This window comes from Narcine bancroftii, chromosome 5 (genome assembly GCF_036971445.1).
Source record: "Narcine bancroftii isolate sNarBan1 chromosome 5, sNarBan1.hap1, whole genome shotgun sequence".
Lineage (NCBI taxonomy): Eukaryota > Metazoa > Chordata > Chondrichthyes > Torpediniformes > Narcinidae > Narcine > Narcine bancroftii.
The window spans coordinates 91,755,278-91,782,837 of NC_091473.1; the positions used below are offsets into that span (position 1 = coordinate 91,755,278).

Sequence of the window (27,560 nt, forward strand, 5' to 3'; positions counted from 1 at the left end):
CAAGGCAGAAATTAATTATGTTCAGTTCTTCACTGTTGATACAATATGCTCCATTGTAATTATTTAAGAACACACTTCAATTCTGCAATGTGGCTACTTAAGCTTAGGAGAGGGTTTATCTGCGATAAACCTTTAAATCCAACAAAATCTCCTGCAAAGTCCAGCCAAACGCAGAATCAACTCCATAATTTTAAAAAATGGCATATTGGAAAGTGATATATTGGTTTGGCATCCAATACCCAAAAGAAGTTATTTAAGGGACTGTGAAAATGTTCAATGTCAAGAAAGAATAATCTTTTGGAATTTATCCTAAAATAAGCAGAATAATTTCACAGCTCCAGCTCTGTTTAAAACAAATCTCACAATCTTTTAAAATTAGTATTATCAAATACTTGAGTTGACTTTGTCCCAGGTGTTAGCATTTTTGCCTTTTGAATTAAAATGTTGTTTCAATTCCCATTTCAAAGATGACATTCACTGAGTGCAAGATTATTTAATGAAACATGAAAATATAAAACAATGAGAACATATCTTCAGGCAAGTCACTATTTCAAAAAAGCACAGCAATTGCACTTGCTGTCCTGGCAAGTATTTGTCATTTGGTCAACATTGTTAAAATGGCATATGCTTGTTATTACATTAGCTGCTATTTGCAAATTTTGTGCATTTCCTATACTACAACAGCACCTCATAAACTGAAAAATAAATTGGATTTCCAGAGTTCATGGAAGGTACTATAAATGCAAGAAGTTGTACAATTTTCAGCTCTTCTTTTGTTCACTTCCTTCAAAAGTAGACAGTTGCTGAGAGAGGTTTTCACAGCAGCAGAAGAAAATATAGGTTGAGTACCCCTTATCTACATGGAACCAGAAGTGTTTCAGCTTTCGGATTTTTTCAGATTTTGGAATAACATGTTTAAAGTAACAAAGCAACACCGTAGCATCAGGAGAATACCTGTATCATCTGTTAAACAACAACAAACAACAACAGGCTTTCAGTCTCCACCTACAATGCTATGTTTTAATTAAAAGATTATAGTACACTATTTTTCAATGCAATAATGTCGGCTCCGAATCATGGGTCCTCTACCGGCATCACCTACGGCTCCTAGAACGCTTCCACCAGCGTTGTCTCCGCTCCATCCTCAACATCCATTGGAGCGCTTTCATCCCTAACGTCGAAGTACTCGAGATGGTAGAGGTCGACAGCATCGAGTCCACGCTGCTGAAGATCCAGCTGCGCTGGATGGGTCACGCCTCCAGAATGGAGGACCATCGCCTTCCCAAGATCGTGTTATATGGCGAGCTCTCCACTGGCCACCGTGACAGAGGTGCACCAAAGAAAAGGTACAAGGACTGCCTAAAGAAATCTCTTGGTGCCTGCCACATTGACCACTGCCAGTGGGCTGATATCGCCTCAAACCGTGCATCTTGGCGCCTCACAGTTTGGCGGGCAGCAACCTCCTTTGAAGAAGACCGCAGAGCCCACCTCACTGACAAAAGGCAAAGGAGAAAAAACCCAACACCCAACCCCAACCAACCAATTTTCCCCTGCAGCCGCTGCAACCGTGTCTGCCTGTCCCGCATCGGACTTGTCAGCCACAAACGAGCCTGCAGCTGACGTGGACTTTTACCCCCTCCATAAATCTTCGTCCGCGAAGCCAAGCCAAAGAGAAAGAATGTTGCTGGTCATGTTACACTCATACATGGCAATTTACGTGACGAATTTCAGATGTCACATGAAAATAATGTTTTGTACTTTCCTTGATTCAGAACCCTTTCGGTTATTTCACCATCAGTCATTTTCAACAATACCTTTGTACTTCAGAACAGAGAATAAGCAAAAAAACACAAAGCTCTGGCAAGATGGTTGGTAACAAACTGGTGCCAACAGAATGTCAAAGCCCCACGTAGGCAAGTGAGGTCAGGTGTGGAATTTTCCACTTGTGGCATCATGTCAGCGCTTATGAAGTTTCATATTTTGGAGCATTTTGGATTTTCAGCTAAGGAGTGCTCAATCTGTATCTTGTATTTTGCTTACAGAGGCAGAATTAGCCTTCCTTGGTCTTTACCTAGAAATTTCCATTCTTCATGCATGAGCTGAAATAGAAACAGTTGCCAATATGTTTGTCTGATTGGGGAGAGGTGCATATATCTGATTAAATTTCCTGAGGTTCACACAAGGGCAGTTTTGACATTTTTCTGTCTCTTCCTAACTTAATGCTAAGACAATTTGTAATGGCTAAGATTTCTCTGATCAACATATTCAACACTCATGAGAAAATCAGCTGCGAACTATCATGGCAATGAAATATGCAGCTGTGGCCCACGTTCACCCATCAAACTGCATTTCAAAGTACATCATTTCCTGGTTTTACATTGAAATTATTTATATGAAATTGTAGACTATTGCATTTTAGTTTCTTTCCATTGAAAAGATACTTCTTTTCCTTTTTGTCTTGTCACAGTTTCTTTTTATGCTAGTTTTCCGATTTCCGTTTTGAGTTTCTTGACTAATGTTCTAAGATGAAATTACAGAGAACCTCGATGTGCATGACTAGATAGACCAAGGTCAGCATGGTTTCCTGAAGGAAAAATCTTACCTGACAACCCTACTGCAATTTTTTTGAGGAATCACAAGCAGGCTAGACAAAGGGGATGTTATATACAGTAAAATCCTGGTATATGGCACCTACGGGGATTGGTAGATGCAGGATAAGGGAGTTTTCTGGATGCTTGAGACTCACTACAATGCCTAATTTGAAATTAAAAATAGTTAAAAAGACAAAAATACTGTACTATACCTGCAATGAACAAACTTCACATGCATTAATATATAAACCTTACAGCATTTTACTTTATTTTCAGTCACATTCTTTAAAAACATTTAACCATTGCTGCATATACAAGTTCCTCCCTCTCCATGGAGTCAGCTGAAAGACTAAAAATGACGTCATATTTATTTAATCCCTTTTCCCCCTTTACAGATAAAGCCTGACTAATATTTAAATTTTAAATTTAGACACAGGACAGTAAAAGGGGTCTTTACGGCACATGAGCCCATGCTGCCTAATTACACCCAATTGATCTACAAACTCCAATACATTCCGAAGGAAACCCAAGCAGACAAGGAGAGAACATACAAACTCCTTACAGACAGCATGGTATTTGAACTCCGGTGTCGATCGCTGGTGCTGTAACAGCATTGTGCTATACGGTGTTGTCTGTACTTCTTGGCGTTCAGAAGAATGAGAGGGGATAGCAATACAATTGATATAAGGTATAGGTTGGTGCAATATAATTTTTTGCATCAGCTGTGCCTGACTCTGCATAAATTAAATAAATTGAAATCTGAATTATCCAATTGTTTTCGATGCGGTGAAGATATAGCGACTTTTTTGCTATGCCCTAAGTTGAGATCCTTCTGGGAAGATTTGGGGAATCTCCTGGAACAAATTACAGGAATTTGATGCCCTTAGGTGCCAGAATTGTTTATATTGGGAAAATTAGCAGATATAAGACCTAAAATGAAGCTGTTGAAATATTAATTGTAATTTGTTAAACTCGCTTTAACAGTGGCCAGGAAATGCACAGCCATTACTTGGAAACCTGATTCCCAACTGAGTCTGACCCACTGGAAGTCTGAAATGCATAATTGAATTTTCCTGGAGAAAATTACTTACCACCTCAGAAATTATGTTTTTAAGAATATGGAAACTGTATTTAAGATACATGGGGGTTTACCTTTGATGATTCCCCCCCCTCTCATCTCCAATACCACTATCTCCAGTATCCCTAATGATGTTTATGTCAAGACATTTATCCCTTAAGGGAGGAAGTAAGCTTTGGATGAAACAAGTAATGTTTCATCTGTATGTAATTCATGTTTGTGGAAAACAGATTATTTTTGTCACATCATATGGGAGAATTATCCCTTTTTTTCCCTTTTCCTTTGGGGAAGGGGGTCTTTATCTTTTTTTTCTGTTTCCTACTTTTCTTTTAATGAATGGCATGGTGTGTAATTTTGCAGAATTTGATAATTGTGATAGTGTTGATTCTTAACATAATTTGGCTTTGGTATTTTTGGTATTTTGTATATACCTGTAATGTTTGATTTTGTTTGTTTTATAACTCCATGTTCATTGAAAATACTTAATTTAAATTAAAAAAAAGAATGAGCAAGGATCTCGTAGAAGCATTTTGAATTTTGAAAGGCCTGGACAGAGTAGATGTGGTAAGGAGTCTAGGACAAGAGAACACAACTTCAGATGTACAACTTTAGCGTGGCACGGTTGGCATATTGATTAGTCCAATGCCTTTACAGCAGAAGCGATCAGGACTGGGGTTTGAATCCTGTGCTGTCTGTAAGGAGTTTATGTTTTCCCCGTGTCTGTGTGGGTTTCCCCCGGGACTACAATTTCCTCCGACCGTTCAAAATATACTAGGTGAGTAAGTTAATTGGGTGGCACACACTCGTGGGTAGAAATGGCCTGTTACCGTGCTGTATGTGTATGTCTATTTCTATATGTGTATGTTCAGAATTGAAGGGTGCCGATTTAAAACAGCGATGCAGAGGAATTTCTTTGGTTAGAGAGTGGTGAACCTCTGGAACTTGCTATCATGGATGGCTATGGAGACCTAGTCATTGGGTATATTTAAGGCAGAGATTGATAGGTACGGATGCCTAACCTTTATCCAGGATTCCAAAAACAAGCACTTTTTTTGGTAGATGACATCTGTTCATCAAAGTTTGGTGCCAAACATGACCTGATGCGACTCTTGATCAATTCCCATGTATCCCGTCACTTTCATGCATGTACAAAAAGTTCCTGTCTCAGTCCCACATCTGAAACACATCACTGAAATTTTTGCTTTTGATCTGTTTAACTTTTGTAGGAAAAGATATAATTGGTGTAAAAAAAGATTATGCTGAACGAGTCCATATCTTGAATTTATAATTGATGTCATGCTGTCCTTCCATTAATCTGACCAGCTTCTTTCTGAAATCACCACACCCAATTCCGACTCCCACCTTTCCCTTGACCTCTGCAACACTGGTTTTGCACTTTCACTCTGGAGAACATAGTACATTTTTGTTACAAATTTGGATGTATTCCCCATCGTTCAGTTTCACTAATTTCAGATGGGGTCAATATTGGTCCCCATCTTTCTCTTAAGAATGATCGAAGCTGGAGAAAACCGAAGAAGATTCCATTGGCTACTCTGTATTTTGTGTTTTAATTGTTCAAAGGACATAGAGTTCGTTCTGTGTCACAGTCCTTAATATAGCTTATACCTTTGTCATACCACGAATTTAATATTTTATGCCCATGTTCATAGGCAATAACACATTTTTACACAATGGTGCTTTTATTGATATCTCTACATTTTTCCTATTTCTTGCCACATTCTATTCATATCTATTAGAATTGGGTTATCTGTCTTTTTTTTAGTACGTTGACACTCCATTTATAGATGAAGTCCTTTGCCTCATTGAGTATATTCCCATTTGAACTCAAGATTGGGGTGGTGGGGTTTCACTTCAGTGAAGAAGGCTGAGAGAAATCTAGCTTGTGCAGCTAGGTAATATTTTTTGAAATCTGGACATCTAAGTCCTCCCAGCCCATAGTCCCATGTCAGTTTTTCCATTGCAATTCTTGGTACCTTATTATTCCATAGGAACTGTCTAATATGGTTGTTTAGTAGCTTAAAAAAGTTTTTAGGTACCGGATAGACAGCAATTGAAAAAGGTATTGTAGTCTTGGCAAAGTAATCGGCAAGTCTCTCCATTTCTGTAGGTCTCTTTCTATCTTCCCAAGAAGAGGAACATAGTTTAGTTTGTACAGATTTTGCAAGTTATTGTCAGTTGCTATTCCAAGATATTTTATTCCATCTGCCTTCCATTTAAATTTACTTCTTTTTTTGTTATCTTTCATATTCAAAATTTGTTCATGGCATTATCTCACTTTTATCCATATTTATTTTGTAGCTTGATAATCTTCTGTATTTTTCAAGTGTTATGTGTAATTTTTCCAAAGATTTAGCTGGTTCTGCTAAGTACAATAACACATCATCAGTGAATAGATTTACATGGAATCTTCTCTGCTGTCTTGCATCCCCTATGTTACACTTAGTGCATTGTTATAAAAATGTATACTCTTCCTACAAGCAGGAAAAATAGTAAATAAATGACATTCAAGAAGCAAAAGTCCCTTGTTGAAGTTTAATCCTCTATGGCTGCCAACTGGCATGAAGTAAACTACTAGAAGAGCAGTTATATCGAGAGTTGGTGCATTTTTAAAAAAAATAATTTTGTTGGAATGTTTTCTTATTTCTTGTTCCTTTCATTTATCACCTGGCTTCAATTTGCTGCCAAATGGTTACTATTATTACATCTTGTAGCCAGTTAAGTATTGTGGTAAATGTCCTTTGTAAGGAACTGACTGATCTGGGTAATGTTGCAGCTTCTATTTAACATTTGTGGAAATGGAACAAAATAGAACATAAGATTCCGTATATAGAGCTTAAAAACTGAAGTTTAAGCTCAAGGCCACAATTTTATTGGTTATTGAGGAGATACTATTTGAGCATTGGAGCTGCATAATAAAGTGACAGTGGCTTAGACCATGCACTTTAAGAAAAACAAAGAGAACACTTGCAGTATCTTTAACATCCCTTGTACAATGGAAAACGAAGAAGTCCATATTCGTGGAGCAGTACAGCAATTTATTTGTATTTATCATTGTTTGTTAACAAGAAGATTTTCTTTCCTCTTCCCTCCTTCCCCTACTCAACTAAACATTCCATCCAACTTCAACTGGCAGTTTTAGAAAAGCCTTCATCTTCTGTTTATAATTTTTTCCCCAGCATTTCCAAAGCTATGAGTTTGTGAGTTATCTTTCTGCTCATATTTCTGCAATCCTATTCGTAGTGTTTCTATAATAGACCATAGGTGAGGTGTGATTTATTTACACAAGTATAACTTTTAATTTGAAAAGCATCAAATGTGTCAGTCAGACTTCTTGTCTGTTTCTCATTGCAGGCTGGAAAATGATTCAGCAGGCCTTGGATATTTTATCTGCCTTTAAACCATTAAAAGTATTCTCCTTTCCAGTGCTCATTTGTTCTAGATTTTCTCCATCCCAATTACTGAATCCTCCAAATTTCATATTCTCATTACTGAATACAATGTTCCAGAGTAGAGCTGATTTGTTGCCAGCAACCACCCTCCTTTTTGCAAGATTCAAAGATAGTCACTGGAAAAGTTTTCACGTTTTCCATGACCAATTTTACTTGGCCTGCTTAATGGTACTTTGATTTCATGGACAGTTATTATCACCTTTCACCTCATGAATTTGTGATTATTTAAACTAAAGCTGCATTGAGCTTGGGAGTTGTCTACTTGAACCCAAACTAATTTCAGTGGGTGATGCTGCATAGTACTTGAATTGCTTTCCATCATTTTAAGATTTGAGAATTGGCTATGAAACAGTAACTAGTCAAGGTGTATTTTTGTTCTGTATAAAAATATGATAAACATGAGCAATCTGAATAGATGCCAGTGTTGTACTGGCATGTGTCTAAAAACATAGCTAGTTTCTGGAGCAAATGTCTCCAGAACTTTGGCCTTTGCTGTATACATTGCCCAGAAGTTGCACCAAATGTTTACAAATCAACATCTTAAGTTGGTAAAGCTACAAAGCACTGCACATGCTAACTAATAGAAGCAGCTTGTGATGAGACTGAGTTATTTTATCTCGTTAAAATTTCAGTCCTAACACACTAATTCACGATTGTGGACTATTAAATAATTGGTGGTCATAGGAGGAGGAACTTTGAACATTCATGTCTTCAATATAAATAAGGAAGAGATGGCTATCAAAGCATATACATGAGTTAAATGAGCAGTTAAAAAGTTGCAAAGATATACGGATGGGTTAATTCTGCATATTCCTCATTATACTGACTTCATATGCAAATAAAGTATGATGTGGAAAATGCAGAAATCAATTTTGACAGGAAAAATAAATTCACTTAAGATCTATAGCAGTGTCCTATAGCAGTGATTTCTATTCCCAAAAGATCACCTTTTGTGGATTTCTTACCACAATTCACAAATAATATACCCATGGAAAACCAATAATGGGGGAGAGGGGGTGTGTGGAGGACAATGCTGCTCATCAGCTCTCTCCAACAGAAATTTTTTGCAATATTTTTGAGAATGTTTATATTTTGTTATCTAATTTGCCACCTTGTCTTATATATTATTTGTATATTATATCAGTCATATTGCCATGGCAACAAACAAATGAGCATATCACAAACACAGATCAGCAGTGGTCCATGAAGTACAGATTTTTTAAAAATAATTTTTTATTTTTCACACTGTGAACCATATCAATCAAAATATATACAAACTTTTCTCATTAAATATACACAGTGGCATTTTCTCCCTTTTTTCCCCCCTACCCTCCCTCCCCCCTTCCAAAACCAATAAATATTCAACATATACAATACAATACAATAAAACCATAAAACAATGTCCTCACACAATGAAAAATAAACAAAAAAAATGTGTCATTAAGTCGTTTTGTCTTCTTATCATTTTAGGGGATGGAGGTCTGAGGCAAGCCCTCTCTGTTATGTTCCATGTATGGGTTCTAAATTTGTTCAAATAATATGACTTTATTTTTTAAATTATATGCTATTTTTTCCAATGGAATACATTTATTCATTTCCATGTGCCATTGCTGTATTCTCAGGCTCTCTTCCATTTTCCAAGTTGACATTATACATTTTTTTGCTACAGCTAAGGCTATCATAATAAATCTTTTTTGCACTTCATCCAGTTTGAGGCCTAATTCTTCTTGTATTACTTAGAAGAAAGATCTCTGGATTTTTTGGTATGTTTTGTTTTGTGATTTTATTTAATATCTGATTTAGATCTTCCCAAAACATTTTCACTTTCGTACATGCCCAAATTGCATGTACTGTTGTTCCCATTACCTTCTTACAGCGAAAACATCTATCTGATAATGTTGGAACCCATTCTTTTAATTTTGAGGCGTGATATATAACCTGTGTGACCAATTATACTGTATCATGTGTAACCTTGTGTTTATTGTATTCTTCATAGTTCCAGAACATAACTTTTCCCATGTTTCATTTTTTATCTTTATGTTTAAATCCTTTTCCCACTTGATTAGGTTTATAGCTTATTTCATAATTTTCCTTATCTTGCAGCTTAATGTACATGTTCGTTCGTTATAAATCTTTTAATTATCATTGTGTCTGTAATCACATATTCAAAGCTGCTTCCTTCTGGAAATCTCAGTCTGTTTCCCAATTTATTCTTTAAATAAGCTTTCAATTGATGATATGCAAACATTGTACCATGAGTTATTCCATATTTGCACTTCAACTGTTCAAATGTTGATAAATTATTTCTCAAAAAACAATTTTCTATTTTTTTGATTACTTTTCTCTCCCATTCTCTAAAGGAAAGGTTATATATTGTAAAAGGGATTAGTGGGTTTTGTGTCAATAACAATTTTGGTATTTGGTAATTAGTTTTTTTTTCCTTTCTACGTGAATCTTCTTCCATATATTATGTAAATGATGCAATACTGATGAGCTTTTATATTGCGCCAGTTTTTCATCCCACTTATAAAGTATATGTTCCGGTACCTTCTCCCCTATTTTATCTAGTTCTATCTTAGTCCAGTCTGGTTTTTCCCTTGTCTGGTAAAAATCTGATAAATACCTTAATTGTGCAGCTCTATAATTTTTAAAGTTTGGTAACTGCAAACCACCTTGGTTATACCTCTCTGTTAATTTATCTAACGCTACCCTTGGTTTCCCCCCTTTCCACAAGAATTTCCTTATTATTCTCTTTAGTTCATTAAAGAATTTCTCTGTTAAGGGAATTGGCAATAAGTATTGTATCCTTGGGAAAACATTCATTTTAATGCAGTTTACCCTCCCTAGCAACGTTAGCGGTAATTCTTTCCAATATTCTAAGTCTTCCTGCAATTTCTTTATTAGTGGCTGATAATTTAGTTTGTACAGGTGGCTTAAATTATTATCTAATCTAATACCTAGGTATCAGATTGCTTCTGCTTGCCATTTAAATGGTGATTCTTTTTAAAATTCTGTATAATCCGCGTTACTCATTGGCATCGCTTCACTTTTATTTGCGTTGATCTTGTACCCCAATATTTCTCCATATTCCTTCAATTTCTTATGAAATTCGTTTGTTGATATTTCTGGTTCTGTTAGGTATACTATGATGTCATCTGCAAATAAGCTGATTTTATACTCCTTTATTTTTATCCCTTTTTATTTTATTTTCTGTTCTTATCAGTTCTGCCAATGGTTCTATTGCTAAGGCAAACAATGAGGGGGATAATGGATATCCCTGTCTAGTTGACCTACTTAATTTAAATTGGTTTGATACATATCCATTTACTGTTACCTTCGCCAATGGTCCATTATACAATGCTTTAATCCAATTGATATATTTTTCTGGTAGATTGAACCTCTGTAGTACTTTAAATAAATATTTCCATTCTACTCTGTCAAAGGCTTTTTCTATGTCTAAAGCAACAGCCACTGTTGGCTTCTTATTTCCTTGAACTGCATGAACTAGATTAATAAGTTTACAGACATTATCCGCTGTTCGTCTTTTCTTAATAAATCCAGTTTGATCTTGTTTTACTATTTTTGGTACACAATCGGCCAATCTGTTTGCTAATAATTTTGCTATTATCTTGAGTTAAGTAGAGATATTGGTCTATATGATGCTGGTGTTAATGGATCCTACCCCGTCTTTGGTATTACTGCAATTATTGCTGTCTTACATGAATCTGGCAAGTTTTGTGTTTCTTCTATCTGGTTCATTACTTCCAGGAGAGGAAGAATTAATAACTCTTTAAATGTTTTATAAAATTCTATTGGAAATCCTTCCTCTCCTGGTCTTTTATTGTTTGGCAGCTTTTTAAATATTTCCTATACTTCCTCTATGTCAAATGGTTTTATCAGTTTGTTTTGATCCTCTTCTTGCAATTTCAGCAGTTCAACTTTAGCTAAAAACTCTTCTATTTTATCATCTTTCCCCTCGTTCTCAGTTTGGTATAATTGTTCATAAAATTCCTTAAAGTTTTCATTAATCTCTATTGGGTTATATGTAATTTGTTTGTCCTTTTTCCTTGATGCCAGTATCGTTCTTTTAGCTTGTTCTGTTTTAAGTTGCCAGGCTAATATTTTATATGTTTTTTTTCTCTCATTTCATAATATTTGTAATACTTTTGCTTTATTTTCATTATGTTCTTCTCCACCTTGTACTTTGTAATGTTTCATATTTTATTTTTTTGTCCGCCAATTCTCTTCGTTTTATCATCCCTTTTTACTAGTTTCTTTTCTGTACTTACTATCTCCCTTTCCAACTGCTCTTTTTCCCAATTGTAGTCCTTTTTCATCTTATTTACATAACTTATTATCTTCCCTCTAATGAAGGCTTTCATTGCGTCCCATAATATGTCTTTAGCTGATTCTGTGTTTATTTCAAAATATGTTTTAATTTGACATTCAATAAACTAAATTCCTGCCTTTTAAATAGCATGGAGTTTAACCTCCAACTATATGTTCTTGGTGGGATGTCCTCCAGTTCTATTGCTAATAACAGGGGTGAATGACCAAATAGTAGTCTAGCTTTATACTCAGTTTTTCTAATTCTCCCTTGAATTTGGGCCGACAACAAAAACATATCAATCCTTGAGTATGTTTTATGCCTATTCGAATAATATGAATATTCCTTCTCTCTTGGGTGCTGCCTCTTCCATATATCCATAAGTTTCATTTCCTGCATTGATTTATCCATAAATTTGGCTACTTTATTCTTTTTGCTTGTCTTTTGTCCAGTTTTATCCAACATTAGATCCAAATTAAGGTTAAAATCCCCTCCTATCAATATATTTCCCTGTGTATCTACAATCTTCAAAAAAACTGCATAAACTTTTGATCCTCCTCATTAGGTGCATATATATTGAGCAAATTCCAAAATTCTGAGTGTATCTGACACTTTATCATAACATACCTCCCTGGAGGATCTATTATTTCCTCCTCTATTTTGATTGGTACATTTTTATTAATTAATATGGCTACACCTCTAGCTTTTGAATTATATGATGCTGCCGCTATGTGTCCTACCCAGTCTCTCTTTAATTTGTTATGTTCCACTTCAGTTAGATGCGTTTCCTGCACAAATGTTGTATCTATTTTTTCTTTTTTCAGTAAATTTAATAGCCTCTTCCTTTTAATTTGGTTATGTATTCCATTAATGTTTATAGTCATATAGTTCAACATGGCCATCTTATATCTTGTTTACACCTCATTTCCACTTCCTTACCACCACCATCCCCCTTTTCCCCATTTTCATCTCTTAATTTTCCCTTTTTAAACTCAATGTATGACAACACATTTAAAACAGAAAATACTCCAACAATTCCCACACCCAATATTACCTTAACCCCATATGCCCCCCCCCCTCTCTGAGTTGCCCCTTATCCCTTGCCGGGCAACCACAACTTCCCTTTCCATTTGGATCGCAATCTTGTTTGCATCAACTGATTTCGCAATGATGGTTATTTTCTTCTCTCTAACCCTCCCCCCCAGAAAACTTTTTTTTTTACACATATAACAAAGCTTTCCCTTTTTTTCCCCCTTACTTCCTTCCCTTTTGTTTTCCCTCTTTAGTTCTTTACATATACATTGTTTTTACATCTTTATATATACTTTATCGCCGTTCTTCATTCTTATTACATCTCTCCTTCTGTCCTGCAAACGCTCTGCAAATTCTTGTGTTTCCTCTGGATCTGAGAACAGTCTATTTTGCTCCCCGGGTATAAATATTTTAAGCACAGCTGGATGCCTTAACATGAATTTATAACCTTTTTTCCATAGGAGCAATTTTGCTGTATTAAACTCCTTCCTCTTTTTTAAGAGTTCAGAACTTATGTCTGGGTAAAAAAAATATTTTTTGACCCTTGTATTCCAATGGCTTGTTATCGTCTCTAATTTTATTCCTTGCCCGCTCCAGTATATTTTCTCTTGTCATATATATCCGGGCAAGAGCAAGAGCGAAGGGGAGGCGGCAGCCCTGGCCTCGGTTGAGTGAGGCAGGCGGAGGCCCTGGTCCGGGCAGAAAGAAGGAGGCAGCGGCCCCAGTCCAGGCACAGGGAAAGCAGCGGCGGCCCCGGCCCCGGTCCAGGCAGAGGGTAGGCTGCGGCGGCCCTGATCCGGGCAAGAGCGAAGGGGAGGTGGCGGCCCTGGCCTCGGTCGAGAGCGAAGGGGAGGCGGCGGCCCCGGCCTCGGTCAAGTGAGGCAGGGAGCGGCCCCGATCCAGGCAAGAGCAAGAGCGAAGGGGAGGCAGCGGCCCCGGCCTCGGTTGAGTGAGGCAGGCGGAGGCCCCGGTCCGGGTAGAAAGAAGGAGGCAGCGGCCCCGGTCCGGGCACAGGGAAAACAGCGGCGGCCCCGGCCCCCGGTCCGGGCAGAGGGTAGGCGGCGGCGGCCCCGATCCGGGCAAGAGCGAAGGGGAGGTGGCGGCCCCGGCCTCGGTCGATTGAGACAGGCAGAGGCCCCGGTCCGGGCAGAAAGTAGAAGGCGGCGGCCCCGGTCCGGGCACAGGGAAAGCAGCGGCTGCCTCAGCCCTGGTCCAGGCAGTATGGTCCGACCTAGGAGGGGAGGCAGGCCCCTCCATCCCGGGTAAGAAACCTGCATAGGAGAAGGCCACTCCGATATAAAACCTACGACCCAAGGACCTCGCTGCCACGTCCCAGCTTGCTTGGCCACGGCACACGAACCATGGGTGTAAAGGGTGGGGCCAGTACTGCGCGCACTGCACTCCACCTAAAAGCTCCTTTGCGCAGGCCCGAGGACAGGTCCACGTCCTCCCCCTCCACGTCCTCCCCCTCCACGTCCTCCCCCTCCACGTCCTCCCCCTCCACGTCCTCCCCCTCCACGTCCTCCCCCTCCATGTCCTCCCCCTCAAAATATGCTCACAAACTCAAGCTAGCATGCTGGAACATCAGAACCATGCTAGACAAGGCCGACAGACCTGAACGTCAGTCTGCCCTCATTGCACATGAACTCAGACTTGACATCGACATAGCCGCTCTCAGTGAAGTCCGCCTTGCAGATGTAGGCAGCCTCCAAGAACAAGGCGCGGGCTACACACTCTACTGGTCTGGCAAGCCTATGGATGAACGACGCCTATCTGGTGTAGGCTTCATGGTCAAGAACTCCATTGCCTCCAAACTCGAAAACCTCCCGACAGGCCACTCGGACCGGATCATGTCCATGCGACTCCCCCTTCAAAAGAAGCGTCGCATCACCCTCATCAGTGTCTATGCTCCAACCCTCCAGGCGGAATCAGCAGAAAAGGACAAGTTCTACACTGACCTGCGCAACCTCATTCAACACACCCCTACAGCCGATAAGGTTGTCATCCTAGGCGACTTCAACGCTCGCGTCGGCGAAGACTCAAAAACCTGGCCAGGAATCCTGGGAAAGCATGGTGTCGGCAAGTGCAACGACAAAAATGGCGCCTCCTGTTGGAGCTCTGCGCTGAACAGCGGCTTGTCATTCAGGACAGCCTGAAGACTACCTGGATGTATCCCCGATCCAAATACTGGCACCTCCTGGACTACGTCCTGGTGCGAGAAAGAGACAAATGAGATGAGCTCCACACCAGGGTCATGCCGAGCGCGGAATGCCACACTGACCACCGGCTGGTTCGCTGCAAGCTCAACCTTCACTTCAAGCCAAAGCCCAGGAACAGTAAAGCCCCCAGAAAGAGGTTCAATGTTGGAAACCTGCAGTCAGACGAAGCGAGAGGAAACTTCCAGGCAAACCTCAAAGCAAAGCTCGAGGATGCAATCCGCCTCACGGACTCATCCCCTGAAACCCTCTGGGATCAGCTGAAGACTACCATACTGCAATCCACTGAAGAGGTACTGGGCTTCTCCTCTAGGAGAAGGACCGGTTTGACGAAAAAAGCCAGGAAATCCAGGAGCTGTTGGCGAAGAAGCGAGCTGCCCACTAGGCTCACCTTACAAAGCCATCCTGGCCAGAGAAGAAACAAGCCTTCCATCGCGTATGCAGCCATCTTCAGCGCAAACTCCGGGAGATCCAAAATGAGTGGTGGACTAGCCTCGCCAAACGAATCCAGCTCAGCGCGGACATTGGCGACTTCAGGGGTTTTTACGAGGCTCTAAAGGCTGTGTACGGCCCCTCACCCCAAGTCCAAAGCCCGCTGCGCAGCTCAGACGGCAAAGTCCTCCTCATCGACAAGATCTCCATCCTCAACCGATGGTCAGAACACTTCCAATTTCTTTTCAGTGCCAACCGCTCAGTCCAAGATTCTGCCCTGCTCCAGCTCCCTCAACAGCCCCTAAGGCTAGACCTGGATGAGGTCCTCACTCGGGACACATATAAGGCAATTGAACAACTGAAAAGTGGCAAAGCAGCAGGTATGGATGGAATCCCCCCAGAGGTCTGGAAGGCTGGCGGCAAAACTCTGCATGCCAAACAGCATGAGTTTTTCAAGCTTTGCTGGGACCAAGGAAAATGCCTCAGGACCTTCGTGATGCCATCATAATCACCCTGTACAAAAACAAAGGCGAGAAATCAGACTGCTCAAACTACAGGGGAATCACGCTGCTCTCCATTGCAGGCAAAATCTTCGCTAGGATTCTCCTAAATAGAATAATACCTAGTGTCGCTGAGAATGTTCTCCCAGAATCACAGTGCGGCTTTCGCGCAAACAGAGGAACTACTGACATGGTCTTTGCCCTCAGACAGCTCCAAGAAAAGTGCAGAGAACAAAACAAAGGACTCTACATCACCTTTGTTGACCTCACCAAAGCCTTCAAGAGCAGGAAAGGGCTTTGGCAAATACTAGAGCGCCTCGGATGCCCCCCAAAGTTCCTCAACATGGTTATCCAACTGCACGAAAACCAACAAGGTCAGGTCAGATACAGCAATGAGCTCTCTGAACCCTTCTCCATTAACAATGGCGTGAAGCAAGGCTGCATTCTCGCACCAACCCTCTTTTCAATCTTCTTCAGCATGATGCTGAAACAAGCCATGAAAGACCTCAACAATGAAGACACTGTTTACATCCAGTACCACACGGATGGCAGTCTCTTCAATCTGAGGCGCCATCAAGCTCACACCAAGACACAAGAGCAACTTGTCCGTGAACTACTCTTTGCAGACGATGCCGCTTTAGATGCCCATTCAGAGCCAGCTCATCAGCGCTTGACGTCCTGTTTTGCGGAAAATGCCAAAATGTTTGGCCTGGAAGTCAGCCTGAAGAAAACTGAGGTCCTCCATCAGCCAGCTCCCCACCATGACTACCAGCCCCCCCCACATCTCCATCGGGCACACAAAACTCAAAATGGTCAACCAGTTTACCTATCTCGGCTGCACCATTTCATCAAATGCAAGGATCGACAACAAGATAGACAACAGACTCGCCAAGGCAAATAGCGCCTTTGGAAGACTACACAAAAGAGTCTGGAAAAACAACCAACTGAAAAACCTCACAAAGATAAGCGTATACAGAGCCGTTGTCATACCCACACTCCTGTTCGGCTCTGAATCATGGGTCCTCTACCGGCATCACCTACGGCTCCTAGAACGCTTCCACCAGCGTTGTCTCCGCTCCATCCTCAACATTCATTGGAGCGACTTCATCCCTAACATCGAAGTACTCGAGATGGCAGAGGCCGACTGCATCGAATCCACGCTGTTGAAAATCCAACAGCGCTGGGTAGGTCACGTCTCCAGAATGGAGGACCATCGCCTTCCCAAGATCGTGTTATATGGCGAGCTCTCCATTGGCCATCGTGTCAGAGGTGCACCAAAGAAGAGGTACAAGGACTGCCTAAAGAAATCTCTTGGTGCCTGCCACATTGACCACCGCCAGTGGGCTGACATCGCCTCAAACCGTGCATCTTGGCGCCTCACAGTTCGGCGGGCAGCAACCTCCTTTGAAGAAGACCGCAGAGCCCACCTCACTGACAAAAGACAAAGGAGGAAAAACCCAACACCCAACCCCAACCAACAAATTTTCCCCTGCAACCGCTGCAACCATGTCTGCCTGTCCCGCATCGGACTTGTCGGCCACAAACGAGCCTGCAGCTGATGTGGACATTTGCCCCTCCATAGATTTTCGTCCGCGAAGCCAAGCCAAAGAAAGATGTATCAAAAATTTTACTAAGATAGATGTTGGTTTTTGATGTGTCTGCGGTTTTGGAGCTAGTGGTCTGTGAGCCCTTCCTATTTCCATTTCTTCCTGCATTTCTGTCATTCCCAGGACCTTCGAGATCCATTCTTTTATAAATCCCTTCATGTCTGCGCCTTCTTCACCCTCCTTCAGGCCCACTATTTTTATGTTGTTTTGCCTACTATAATTTTCCAACATATTAATTTTCTGAGATAACAACTCGTGTCTCTTTAATCTTTTGTCACTTTCTTCCAATTTTCCTCTTAAGTGGTTTACTTCAATTTCTACAGCCGTTTCTCATTCTTCCACATTTTCTACTCTTTTCCTTATTTCTGTCATGGCTCCTTCTAATCTTTGCATTTTATCTTCTGTTCTTTTCATTTTTCTCTTAATTGCACTAAATTCTAATGACAGCCATTCTTTTAATGCTCTAATTTGTTCTTCAAAAAAAGCTTTATCTATATTCTGTCCATCTGTTTTACCTTCTATTTCTCTGAAGATCTTGGTCTTCTTCCTCTTCTTCTGTGTCTGTACCTGTGTTTGTGTCTTCTTCTTCTCTTCTTTGTATCTGTCTCCTGATTTTCCTGGTGAGTTGCTTGTATTACTTTGTCAGGTCTCTTCTTGCTGGGCCTCTTGCTGTTAACCCTGTCAACTTTCTTTCTCACCTGGTACCTCACTCCCTCTCCTGCCGCCTTCCTCATCTTCCACCTGAGAGCCTTGGTGTCGGGCGTCCCTCAGCTGGTCGCGCATGCGGAGTCGCACATTTTTGTTTGGCTCAGAGAGCCACTTTTGCAGTCCAGCGGTCGGGGGTCGCGACTCCGAGGGCTGGCACCAACCGTGGTGAACGAACGTTCTTCGCCACCACGGCTCCCTGTTCTTTCGTGCAGGTAAGGCCTTCTTCTTTATTTTCCGGTGACTTTTCTTTTTTTCCCCGTTGTTTTTACTTTTTCCTTCTTGGGTGCCATCTTCTTTCTCTTCTCTGCAACTTTATCTTCTATTTCTTATATTTCATGTTTGTTGAATTTTGTCTTTTCTTGGCTTTTTTCCTGGAGAGGGCTGGTTTTACCCTACTGGCCACTACTCCATCAAGTGACTCCTCCCAATGAAATACAGATTGAGAAATATTGTCCCAGAGCATAATTTACATAAGGTTAGTCTTACAGTGCAGCAAGTAAATGGAAAAGTTTATAATATTAATTTTTGAGGGTCATGGAATCGTGTGTCCAATAATGGCAGGAGAGTGTTTGAATATTATTTAAAGGCAAATTTGGATTCCTGAATATAGGAGAATGAAAGGTTACCAGGGATTGATAGACATGGGAAATTGAGATTACAATCAGATCAAATGTTTATTTAATGTCAGAGCAGGCTTGAAGAGTAGAGTGGCCTCTTCTTGATTATTTATTTGTCTCTACATCTGGCACATTTCTGCTTCAGCCACTGCAGTTTAGTTATGTTTGTGAAAATGCTTCAGCAGGCACTACTAATTGTAGAAATGCAAGGTTTCTCGAAGTACAGCTTTCTCCAAAACCTGTTGTTAGAGTACCCTTTTTTAAGAGGGCATCAAGTTTGTCACATTTTTTGTCATCTGATGCACAAGTACAGCCTGAAGAAACAATGTTCTCCGGTCCTTGGTGCAAAACACGCAGGCACACAACCAGACATATAATACATATGCAGGACAAATATTCGTGTATACAAATAAATAAATATGGTTTAGTAAGTATTAGGGTCTCAGATGCTTATTGTGAGCTGTTCGTGGCAAGAAGCTGTTCCTCAACCCTCATACTGATACTCCTGTATGTTACCTGGCAGGAGCAGCTGAAAGATGCTGTGTGTGAATGGAAAGGATCCTCAGTGATTTGCTACACCCTTTTCAGACAATGATCCTGACAGATCACGTCGATTGGTGGGTGGAGAGGGTCCAGTGATCCACTCTGCCAATCTTATGGTCCTGCAGATTGACCTCCGATCCATTTTTCCGTACCAATTGTACCACAATGTGGTGCATTCGGCCAGGACACTCTCGATAGAGCTCTTGTTGAAGGTTGACATAATGGTGGATGGTAGCCTTGCACACTTCAGTCTTCTCAGGAAGTGCAGTCACTGTTGCGCCTTCCTGTCAAGTTAGATATGTGTCCATGATAGGTCATGAGTTAAGTGAACTCCAAGGAACTTGGTATTTTTCACTCTCCGCTGCAGAATTATTAATGCGTAGTGGAGGGTGGTCATTCCTGTTCTCCAGAAGTCTTCTATCATCCCCTTTGTCTTGTCTACGTTGAGGCACCACATCACAAGATTTTCCACCTCTTCTCTCTAGTGCGATTCTGTTGTTGCTGATGAGGTCGATGACTGTCATGTCACCTGCAAACTTGATGACACTGTTAGAACTGAATCTGGCGATGCAGAAGTGTGAACAAGAGTGGGCTAAACACAGCCGTGAGGTGTGCCAGTACTGAGTTTGACGGTGCTCAATGCTCTGCTACTGAACCAGACGGACTGTTCTCTTTCCGTTAGGAAGATCAGAATTCATATACAGAGGAGGGGGTCCTATGTCCCACCGAGGACTGCTTCTCCACCAACCTCTGGGGAATAATCGTATTAAACACCGAGCTGAAGTTGATGAACAGCAGGCTGGCATATGAGGCGTCATTCTCCAGGTGGATCAGGATGGAGTGGAGGAACAAGACTATAGTATAATGTGTGGAACAGTTTCACTTATGGGCAAATTGAAATGGGTCTAGTGACTCTGGGAGGTGTGCTTTGAAGTGTTCCATCGCTAGACACATGAAGCATTTCATAATTATGCAGGTTAGTGCCACAAGGCAGTAATCAGTGAGGCCTGTTATTATCACCCTTTTGAGTACTGGGATGATTGTGGATGTCTTGAACCTGTGGGAACATTGGACTGTTGCAGTGAGGTGTTGAAGATGACCGTAAAGACCTCCATCAATTGGTCTGTGCAGTCCTTCAGTACCCAACCAGGTATGTTGTCTGGTCCTGCTGCCTTGTGTGGGTTCACCTTAGATAGGGTTCTCCTCACCTCAGCTACTCCTATGCAGGGGGCCCATCAATCAGGGGGACACAAAGCTTTCTTCGGCATCATCCTGTCCTTCTCATCAAACCATGCATTGAAGATGTTCAGTCTGTCCAGAAGGGAGGCCTTTTCAGATTTGTGTGACTGACATCACCATTAACAATCATAGCACCATCAAGGTGGAATGTTTGGGCTTTGCAGATGGCCCTGTAAAGCTCCTTCATAGCTTTGCCCTCATGAGCTGAAGGTGGAATGTTGACTGCAGCAATCAGCTTTGCTGAGAATTCCCTGGACAGATAGAACTGTGTGCATTTTACCATTAAGTGATCTATCAATGCTGAGCAGAAGGACTTCGCTACAGAGACATTTGTGCACCATTTCTTACTGATGTAAATGCCCCTCCTTGAGTCTTGCCAGAAGCAGTAGCGTCTATCTTCCCTCAAGGATATAAGGCCATCAAGCTGGATCGTTTCATCTGGAATGGTATCCTGGAGCCATGTTTTTGTAATCATCACAGTTCCCTCTGGTTCAGATGGAGCCTCAGGTAGTCCATTTTCTTTTCCAGTGATCGTACATTTGAGAGTAAGATCATCAGGAGCACAGTTCTTTCAGTCTAACCCTGATGCCAGCCCATTTTGCATGCTTTTGCCTTCTACAGCAGCGCTTCCAATGGCCTCACATGCGTCTCCCGCGATCCAGTCTGCGGTTTGCTGCAGTCTGATTTCCTTGCTTCTCAGAATCTTACCAATTTAATCTGCTAATTTGAAAATCCGGTTCATATTTCATATTTCCCAATCATAGAATGTAATAATGGGTTGGGGATTTCACTGGTGTGAGGAGCCAAAGTGGCCTCTGCAACCACGTGTGCTGCCATTTAAAAAAAAATATTTAAAATGTGCAAGTTGTGAAGGATTTTGTTAGATGTTTAAGCAACAATTCAATATTTTACAATTAAAGAAGTTGTTAATTGAAAAAACTAAGTTTTGGTTTTGATCCTTCAAAATGTGACATACTTTGGGTTAGATTGACTTTCCAAAAAAATAATCAATTAAAGAATTCACTTTAATTTTTCTTTACAGCAAGCATCTGCCAATGTGGATAACAGTATGTCTGTGCATCTGATGCCTTCGCATTACACTGGAAGTCAGTCCTACTTTCCTAAAAGTGTACAAACAAGCCAATTTCATATGGTAAGGTGAAAAAAAATGCTTAGGTACCTTTTTTATGTTGATGTTGTAAATGGACTCATTAAAAGTAATTTCTTGATTGAAATTTTGAATTCCACATAGCTGTATGAATATCCATGTTTGGTGATTTAATTCCACGTGCGATCAAATTTGACCAATGTTACTGGGATTTAGGGAATCTCATCTGAAGCTGATGAGATTCTAAAGCGGGAGCAAAGGAACTTTGAGTTAATTTAGAGTCGCAAACCTAGATCAATAATAACTGTACATACGAAAATAACAGACTGCAAATTACCACTTTATTCATTCGGCATTCTCTTTTGGTGACAGCTATAAAAACCAAGATTATTAGAAGGAAAACTAGGCACTTGCTCACCAAGTCACAAAGAAAATAAGAAAAAAAAATCCATAATTTCCATTCCTCTGGTCAAAGATATTGGGTATATTTCTGGTTGAAACATTAAAAAGGAGGATGTGATAGCAAAAGTATACAACAAATATTTAAGGTTGTGCAGGTTTAATTAATGAGTGACCTTTGGAAGGGGACATTTATTTTTCATGTTGTAAAATGAGACTAATAAATGAGGCAAATCTTGTTCTCTGAGCAGAGAGGGGAATTTCTACAGGATACATTCAATGTTATTGATAGAAGGATGGATGGTAATATAGGATATTTTTAACTTTGTTATTGGGTGTCAGAAAGGTAGTGGAGTCAGATGTGGAGAGGGTGAGCAGATTTAAGTTCTTGGGAGTCGTTATCTCAGAGGATCTTTCCAGGACCCAACACACAAATGACATTATGAAAGCGCATCAGGCCTTCTACTTACTCAGGAGTTTGCGGAGGTTTGGTATGACATCAGAAAACCTGGAAAATGTGTGGTGGAAAATGTGCATGGTATCGGGATACCAATATCTCTTAGCGTAAAGACCTCCATAAGATGGTGGACACACCCAGGACATCACAGACAAACCCCTCCCCACTATGGAGAACATCTACAAGAACGCTGCATCGGAGAGCAGCAGCAATCATCAAGGATCCACAGCATTCAGCTCTGTTCTCACTACTCCTATCAGAAGTATAGGTGCCACAAGACTCACATCACCAGGTTCAGTAACAGCTGCTACCCCTCCACCATCAGACTCCTTCATCAAATAAACTCAATCAGGGACTTATTCAAAAACTTTTACACATAATTGATTTTTCCTCTCTGTTTTGCAGTTTGTTTACATTTCTTTATTTGTTTACATATGCATGTTGAGTCATTTTTTTTTTGCACTGCCAATAAGTGGTAATTCTGCTTCGCCTGCAAGAAAGAGAATCTCGGGGTTGTATGTGATGTCATGTATGTATTCTGACAATAAATTGAAATCAGAAATCAAAGGCATTTAAGACCAGTGGCCAGCTTTAAGATGGATATGGAAAAGTATAACACTGGTCCTCAAGTGAGAATCCTAAATTGAAACAAGACCAAATAAGATGCTTACATTTAGGTGGGAGTTTGCAACAGTTGACTGGAAACAGATGTTAGAAACTTAAAGCATGACTGCCAAACGGGAGGCTTTTATCAGTGTAATAAGAAACATCCAAGACAAACATGTTCCCAGTGGGATAAAGGGCATGAATGGCAAGCTTTCAGAACCCTGGTCAACAAAAGATACAATACAGAGGCACAGATCAGAAAGAAAAAGAAGGCATGTGTCAAATACAGAATTAAGGAATTGTTGAGGAATATCAGGAATGCAGGAAATAAGAAGGGTTGTAGAGGTTTTGAGAAGGCTTTGGCATCAGTGCAAGGGAAAATCCTAAAAGATTTTAAGAATATTAAGGACAAAAGGATCTTGAAGGAAAGAATTACTCCCTCTAAGTATTGCAAGGCTAGAATCTGAGGAGATGGGGAAGATCTTAATTAAATGTTTTGCGAATTTGTTTACTGTTGAGCAGAGGGAGGTAACGGAAGATAGCCTGGGATATGTCTGCATCAGTCGTTAAGAGGTGTTAGTGGTCTTGAATCTTGTCAAGGTAGATAAATCTCTGGGTGCAGAATCCTTGTAGCCAAGAACATTGTTTGAAGGCAGGAAAGAAATCGTGGGATATTTTTAACTCATTACTGAGGACAGAAGTTCCGGAGGATGGGGAAAATGTGCTGTTTTTGAAAAGGGCTGCAAGGATAATCGGGGTAACCTCTTAGCTGTTAGTCTGATATCAGTGATGGGAAGACTTCTGGAGAGGATTCTGAGAGATATTCCATCAACATTTGGATGGGCAGGGGAAAATTATGCAGAGCCAGGCATGGATTTGTGAATAGAATTTTTTTGAAGAGGAGACAAAGAAGGTAGATGATGGCAAGGTAGTTGATGTTTGGATTTTGAGAAAAGTGTTTGATAAGGTCCCACGTGGTAGGTAGGTTTTGAAGGTTAAGGCACACAGAATAGTTGGCTAACTAATTTTTTTTAAAATAGTTTAGTGATGGGAGTTATAGAGTGGTTGTGGAGGGCAATTTTTCAGATCATGGCCAGAGGAATGCCTTAGTTTAGAATCAGGAACTTTGCTTTTTAAAATGTACATAATTCATTTGGACAAGGATCTTTATGGAAAGGTGCTACGGTGGACAGTGAAGAAGGATACTTGGGTTTGCAATGAGATCCAGATTAGATGGGAAACTGAGAGAAGGAATGGTGGTTGCAGTTGAACTCAGTAATATGAGATGCTACATTTGGGTAAGATGAATGAGGGCAAGATTTGTTATGTTAACGGCACCCCTCGAGTGTTATGGAGCAGTGGGACAAGGGGTGCAGGTACCTAGCTGTGGTGGAACACTATTACAGTCATTGTACTGGTTGGCCCACCCCTGATTCCTAATAAAGGAGGTATTGCCCAATCCCCTCCTTCAGTACTGCCTTGGAATTGGGCCAACAGCATATAAGATATGGCTGTAAGTGATTAAAGCTTATTTAATCTTGACTTCTGGTCTGTCAGGTCTAATTGATAGTGCTACAATTTAATCATTATACCTACATGCGATGGATAAGGCTATTCAAGTAGAGAAGCTGGACACAAATCCCAAGGGTCCAGAGGCCTCCATAAAATTTGATTAGTGGCTGCATTGCCTAAACACCTTTGAGGCGACACAACATTTGGGAAGAGGTCACTAGGAGAGACCTGCTGTTTACACATGTCGGCTACTGCATTTTCCAGATAATTAGAAACTGTGAGTATTACTCAGCTGCCATGGGGCTCCTGCAAAAGCAATGCTTGGCCTCAAAGAATGTAATTTTTGCCAGATACCACCCGGGGAGCCGTCGACAAGCACTTGGTGAGTCCGTTGACAAAAATATTCGAGCCTTGTGGGAGCTGGGGAGAGTTTGTGGCTGCACAATGTTACAGCAGCCGTCTACCAGGAGGATCTGATTAGGGATGCCTGCGTGGCCAGTCTTAGGTCTGATCATATCAGGCAAAGGCTCTTGGAGAAGGCAATTGGACTCTGGAGGACGTGGCTGATCTCGCCAAGGCACTAGAGATGGCCCAACAGAACACGGAGGCTTACTCCACCAGCAGCCGTCACATGGGGAGTTTGAGTGCCACCATCTTGAGATGTGGGGTCCCAAACAGCAGTCGCTATCGCCGAGCATCCGAAGTGCTATTACTGTGGCCAGACAAAGCACCCATGCCAGAAGCACGACCTGTTCCAGCTGCAGAAGAAAAGGACACTATGCAAGGGTATATAGGTCCAGACATTACCCTTGCAGCACCGCATGCGAATAGCAACCATCACCATCTTGAACCGCATCACTTCTGGGTCCACTTCTGGTCGCGGAAAACCGCGTGGCAGGGTGTCGAGCACAATGGCCAGGGACAATGTCACTTCTGGCAGCAACCACGTGAAAACCATCTTTGGGACAGACAACTTGGAGGCCGCCGGCCCGCACATAAAGTTGCAGCGAGTCAGACAACGAACTGACGATGGCATCCATCATTTTGGACCAGAGCAGCCCACATCAATTAACAAGGTCCACCATGGACATTGAGGTAAATGGCTGCATTACGAACTGCTTGTTCGACACGGGAAGCACCAAAAGTTTCATACACCCGGGTACTGTGCAGCACTGCTCCCTCACAGTGACCCCTGTCCAGTGTAAATTCTTGTTTGCCTCCATGTCCCATTCGACCAAAATCAGAGGGAGCTGCACAGTAATGCTAACCATGGGTTGTACCAATTACTAGAATTTTTAATTACTCGTGAAGCCACAACTCTGTGCACCGGTCATACTGGGGCTTCCAGTGCCAACTTAAAAGTGTTCTGATATAATATGATGGGCCCCACCCCTCCCTCACTGTCCATAATAACCAATTGCTGAAACACCCTTTCATCTCTCCGAACGCAGCCACCCAGCAACCTGAACACCACCCACTGCTCACAACCCTCCAGGTCCTACTGCCCCCCCCACACCCCCCGAAAACCTCACTCCCGACTGTAAGCCTGTGGCAACTAAGTATAGGTGATGCAGTCCCAGGACTGAGCCTTTATCAAAGCTGAGGTTAAGCAACTCCTGGCAGAGAGCCCAGTGCCAGCCCTTGGAGAGTGCAGGTAGTGGTAATAAAGAGCAGAGAGAAGCACAGGATGGTCATAGACGACAGCTAGACCATCAACTGGTTTACTCTCTTGGACGGCTAACCCCTCCCTCGCATGGTGAATGAGATTGCTCAATACTGGGTCTTCTCCACCATTGACCTCAAGTCGGCCTATCACCAGCTCACGATATGGCCAGAGGACAGCCTATACACGACGTTAAAGGTTGTCGGCCTCTTCTACTATTTCCTTAGGGACCTCTTTGGAATCATGAATGGAGTTTCAGTCTTCCAGAGGGAATGGACCAAATAGTGGACCAACTGAAAGCCACATTCCCCTAACTGGACAACGTGACCATGACCTGCAGGACCATGATGCTAATCTCTAAAAATTCCTCCAGGCCACAAAAGCCTTAATTCTCACATATAACCACAAGAAAATGCATGTTCCACATTCACATCTGGTTATGCTAGGGTGCGTGGTGGAAAATGGAGTCATTGGACCTGAGCGAATGTGGCCCTTGCTGGAACTCCCACTCCCCCATAACCTCAAGGCCTTGAAAAGTGGTTGGGATTCTTTTCATTCTATGCACAACAGATCCCAAATTATGCAGACAAAGCTCACCCCCAGTTTAAAAAAAAAACTACTTTTCCCCCGTCGGCAGAAGCCCGAGTGGCAATCAAACGTGAGATTGCCAAGGTGGCAATGAATGCCATAGACGAATCCATCCCATTCCAGTTGGAGAGCAATGCGTCCAACTTTGCCCTGACTGCCATGCTGAACCAGGTGGGCAGGTCAGTGGCATTTTCCTCACATACCCTCCAGGTCTCCAAACTCCAGCACTCAGCCATTAAGAAAGAGGTCCAGGTCATAGTGGAAGCTGTGCGTCACTGGAGGCATTACCTAGCTGGCAAACTGTTCATGCTGTTGGCTGACCAGCATGCAGCATTTATGTTTAACAACAAACAGCGAGGAAAAATTAAGAACAAGAAGATTCTGGAGAATTGAACTGTCTACCTACAACTACGAGATTTTGTACGAGCCCAGGAAGCTCAACAAACCTCGCAATGCCCTGTCCTGGGATACCTGCACCAACGCACAAGCAGATTGCCTCCAAGCTCAACAGAACAGCCTCTACCATCCTGGGGTTACTAGGCTCTATCATTTTGTGAGAGCACATAATCTCCCGTACTCAGTTGAGGACATCATGGAGCTGACCAGCAGCTGCCCAGTCTGCGCAGAGTGCAAGCCACACTCTACCGGCCGGAGAAAGCTCACCTGATCAAGGCTACCTGATCAGGACTACCTGCCCCTTCGAACGTCTAAGCATGAACTTCAAGGGTCCCCCCCTCCCCTCCACTAATCAGAGCATGTATTTTCTCAACATTATTGATAAACACCCATGATTCCTGTTCACCATCCCCTGCCCAGATATGACTACGGCCACAGTCATTGTCCCTGTGTAACCTCTTCACACTCTTC

General features: G+C 41.7%; 1 protein-coding gene across 1 annotated transcript in view; it reads left to right on the forward strand.

Annotated features, from left to right (window-relative positions):
- Positions 1-27,560, forward strand: part of raver2 (ribonucleoprotein, PTB-binding 2) — a 162,381-nt gene that overhangs the window by 102,922 nt on the left and 31,899 nt on the right. Inside the window, exon 13 of the mRNA XM_069942360.1 lies at positions 21,403-21,513. Within this exon, the coding sequence (XP_069798461.1) occupies positions 21,403-21,513 (111 nt within the window). The remainder of the gene's footprint in view (positions 1-21,402; positions 21,514-27,560) is intronic.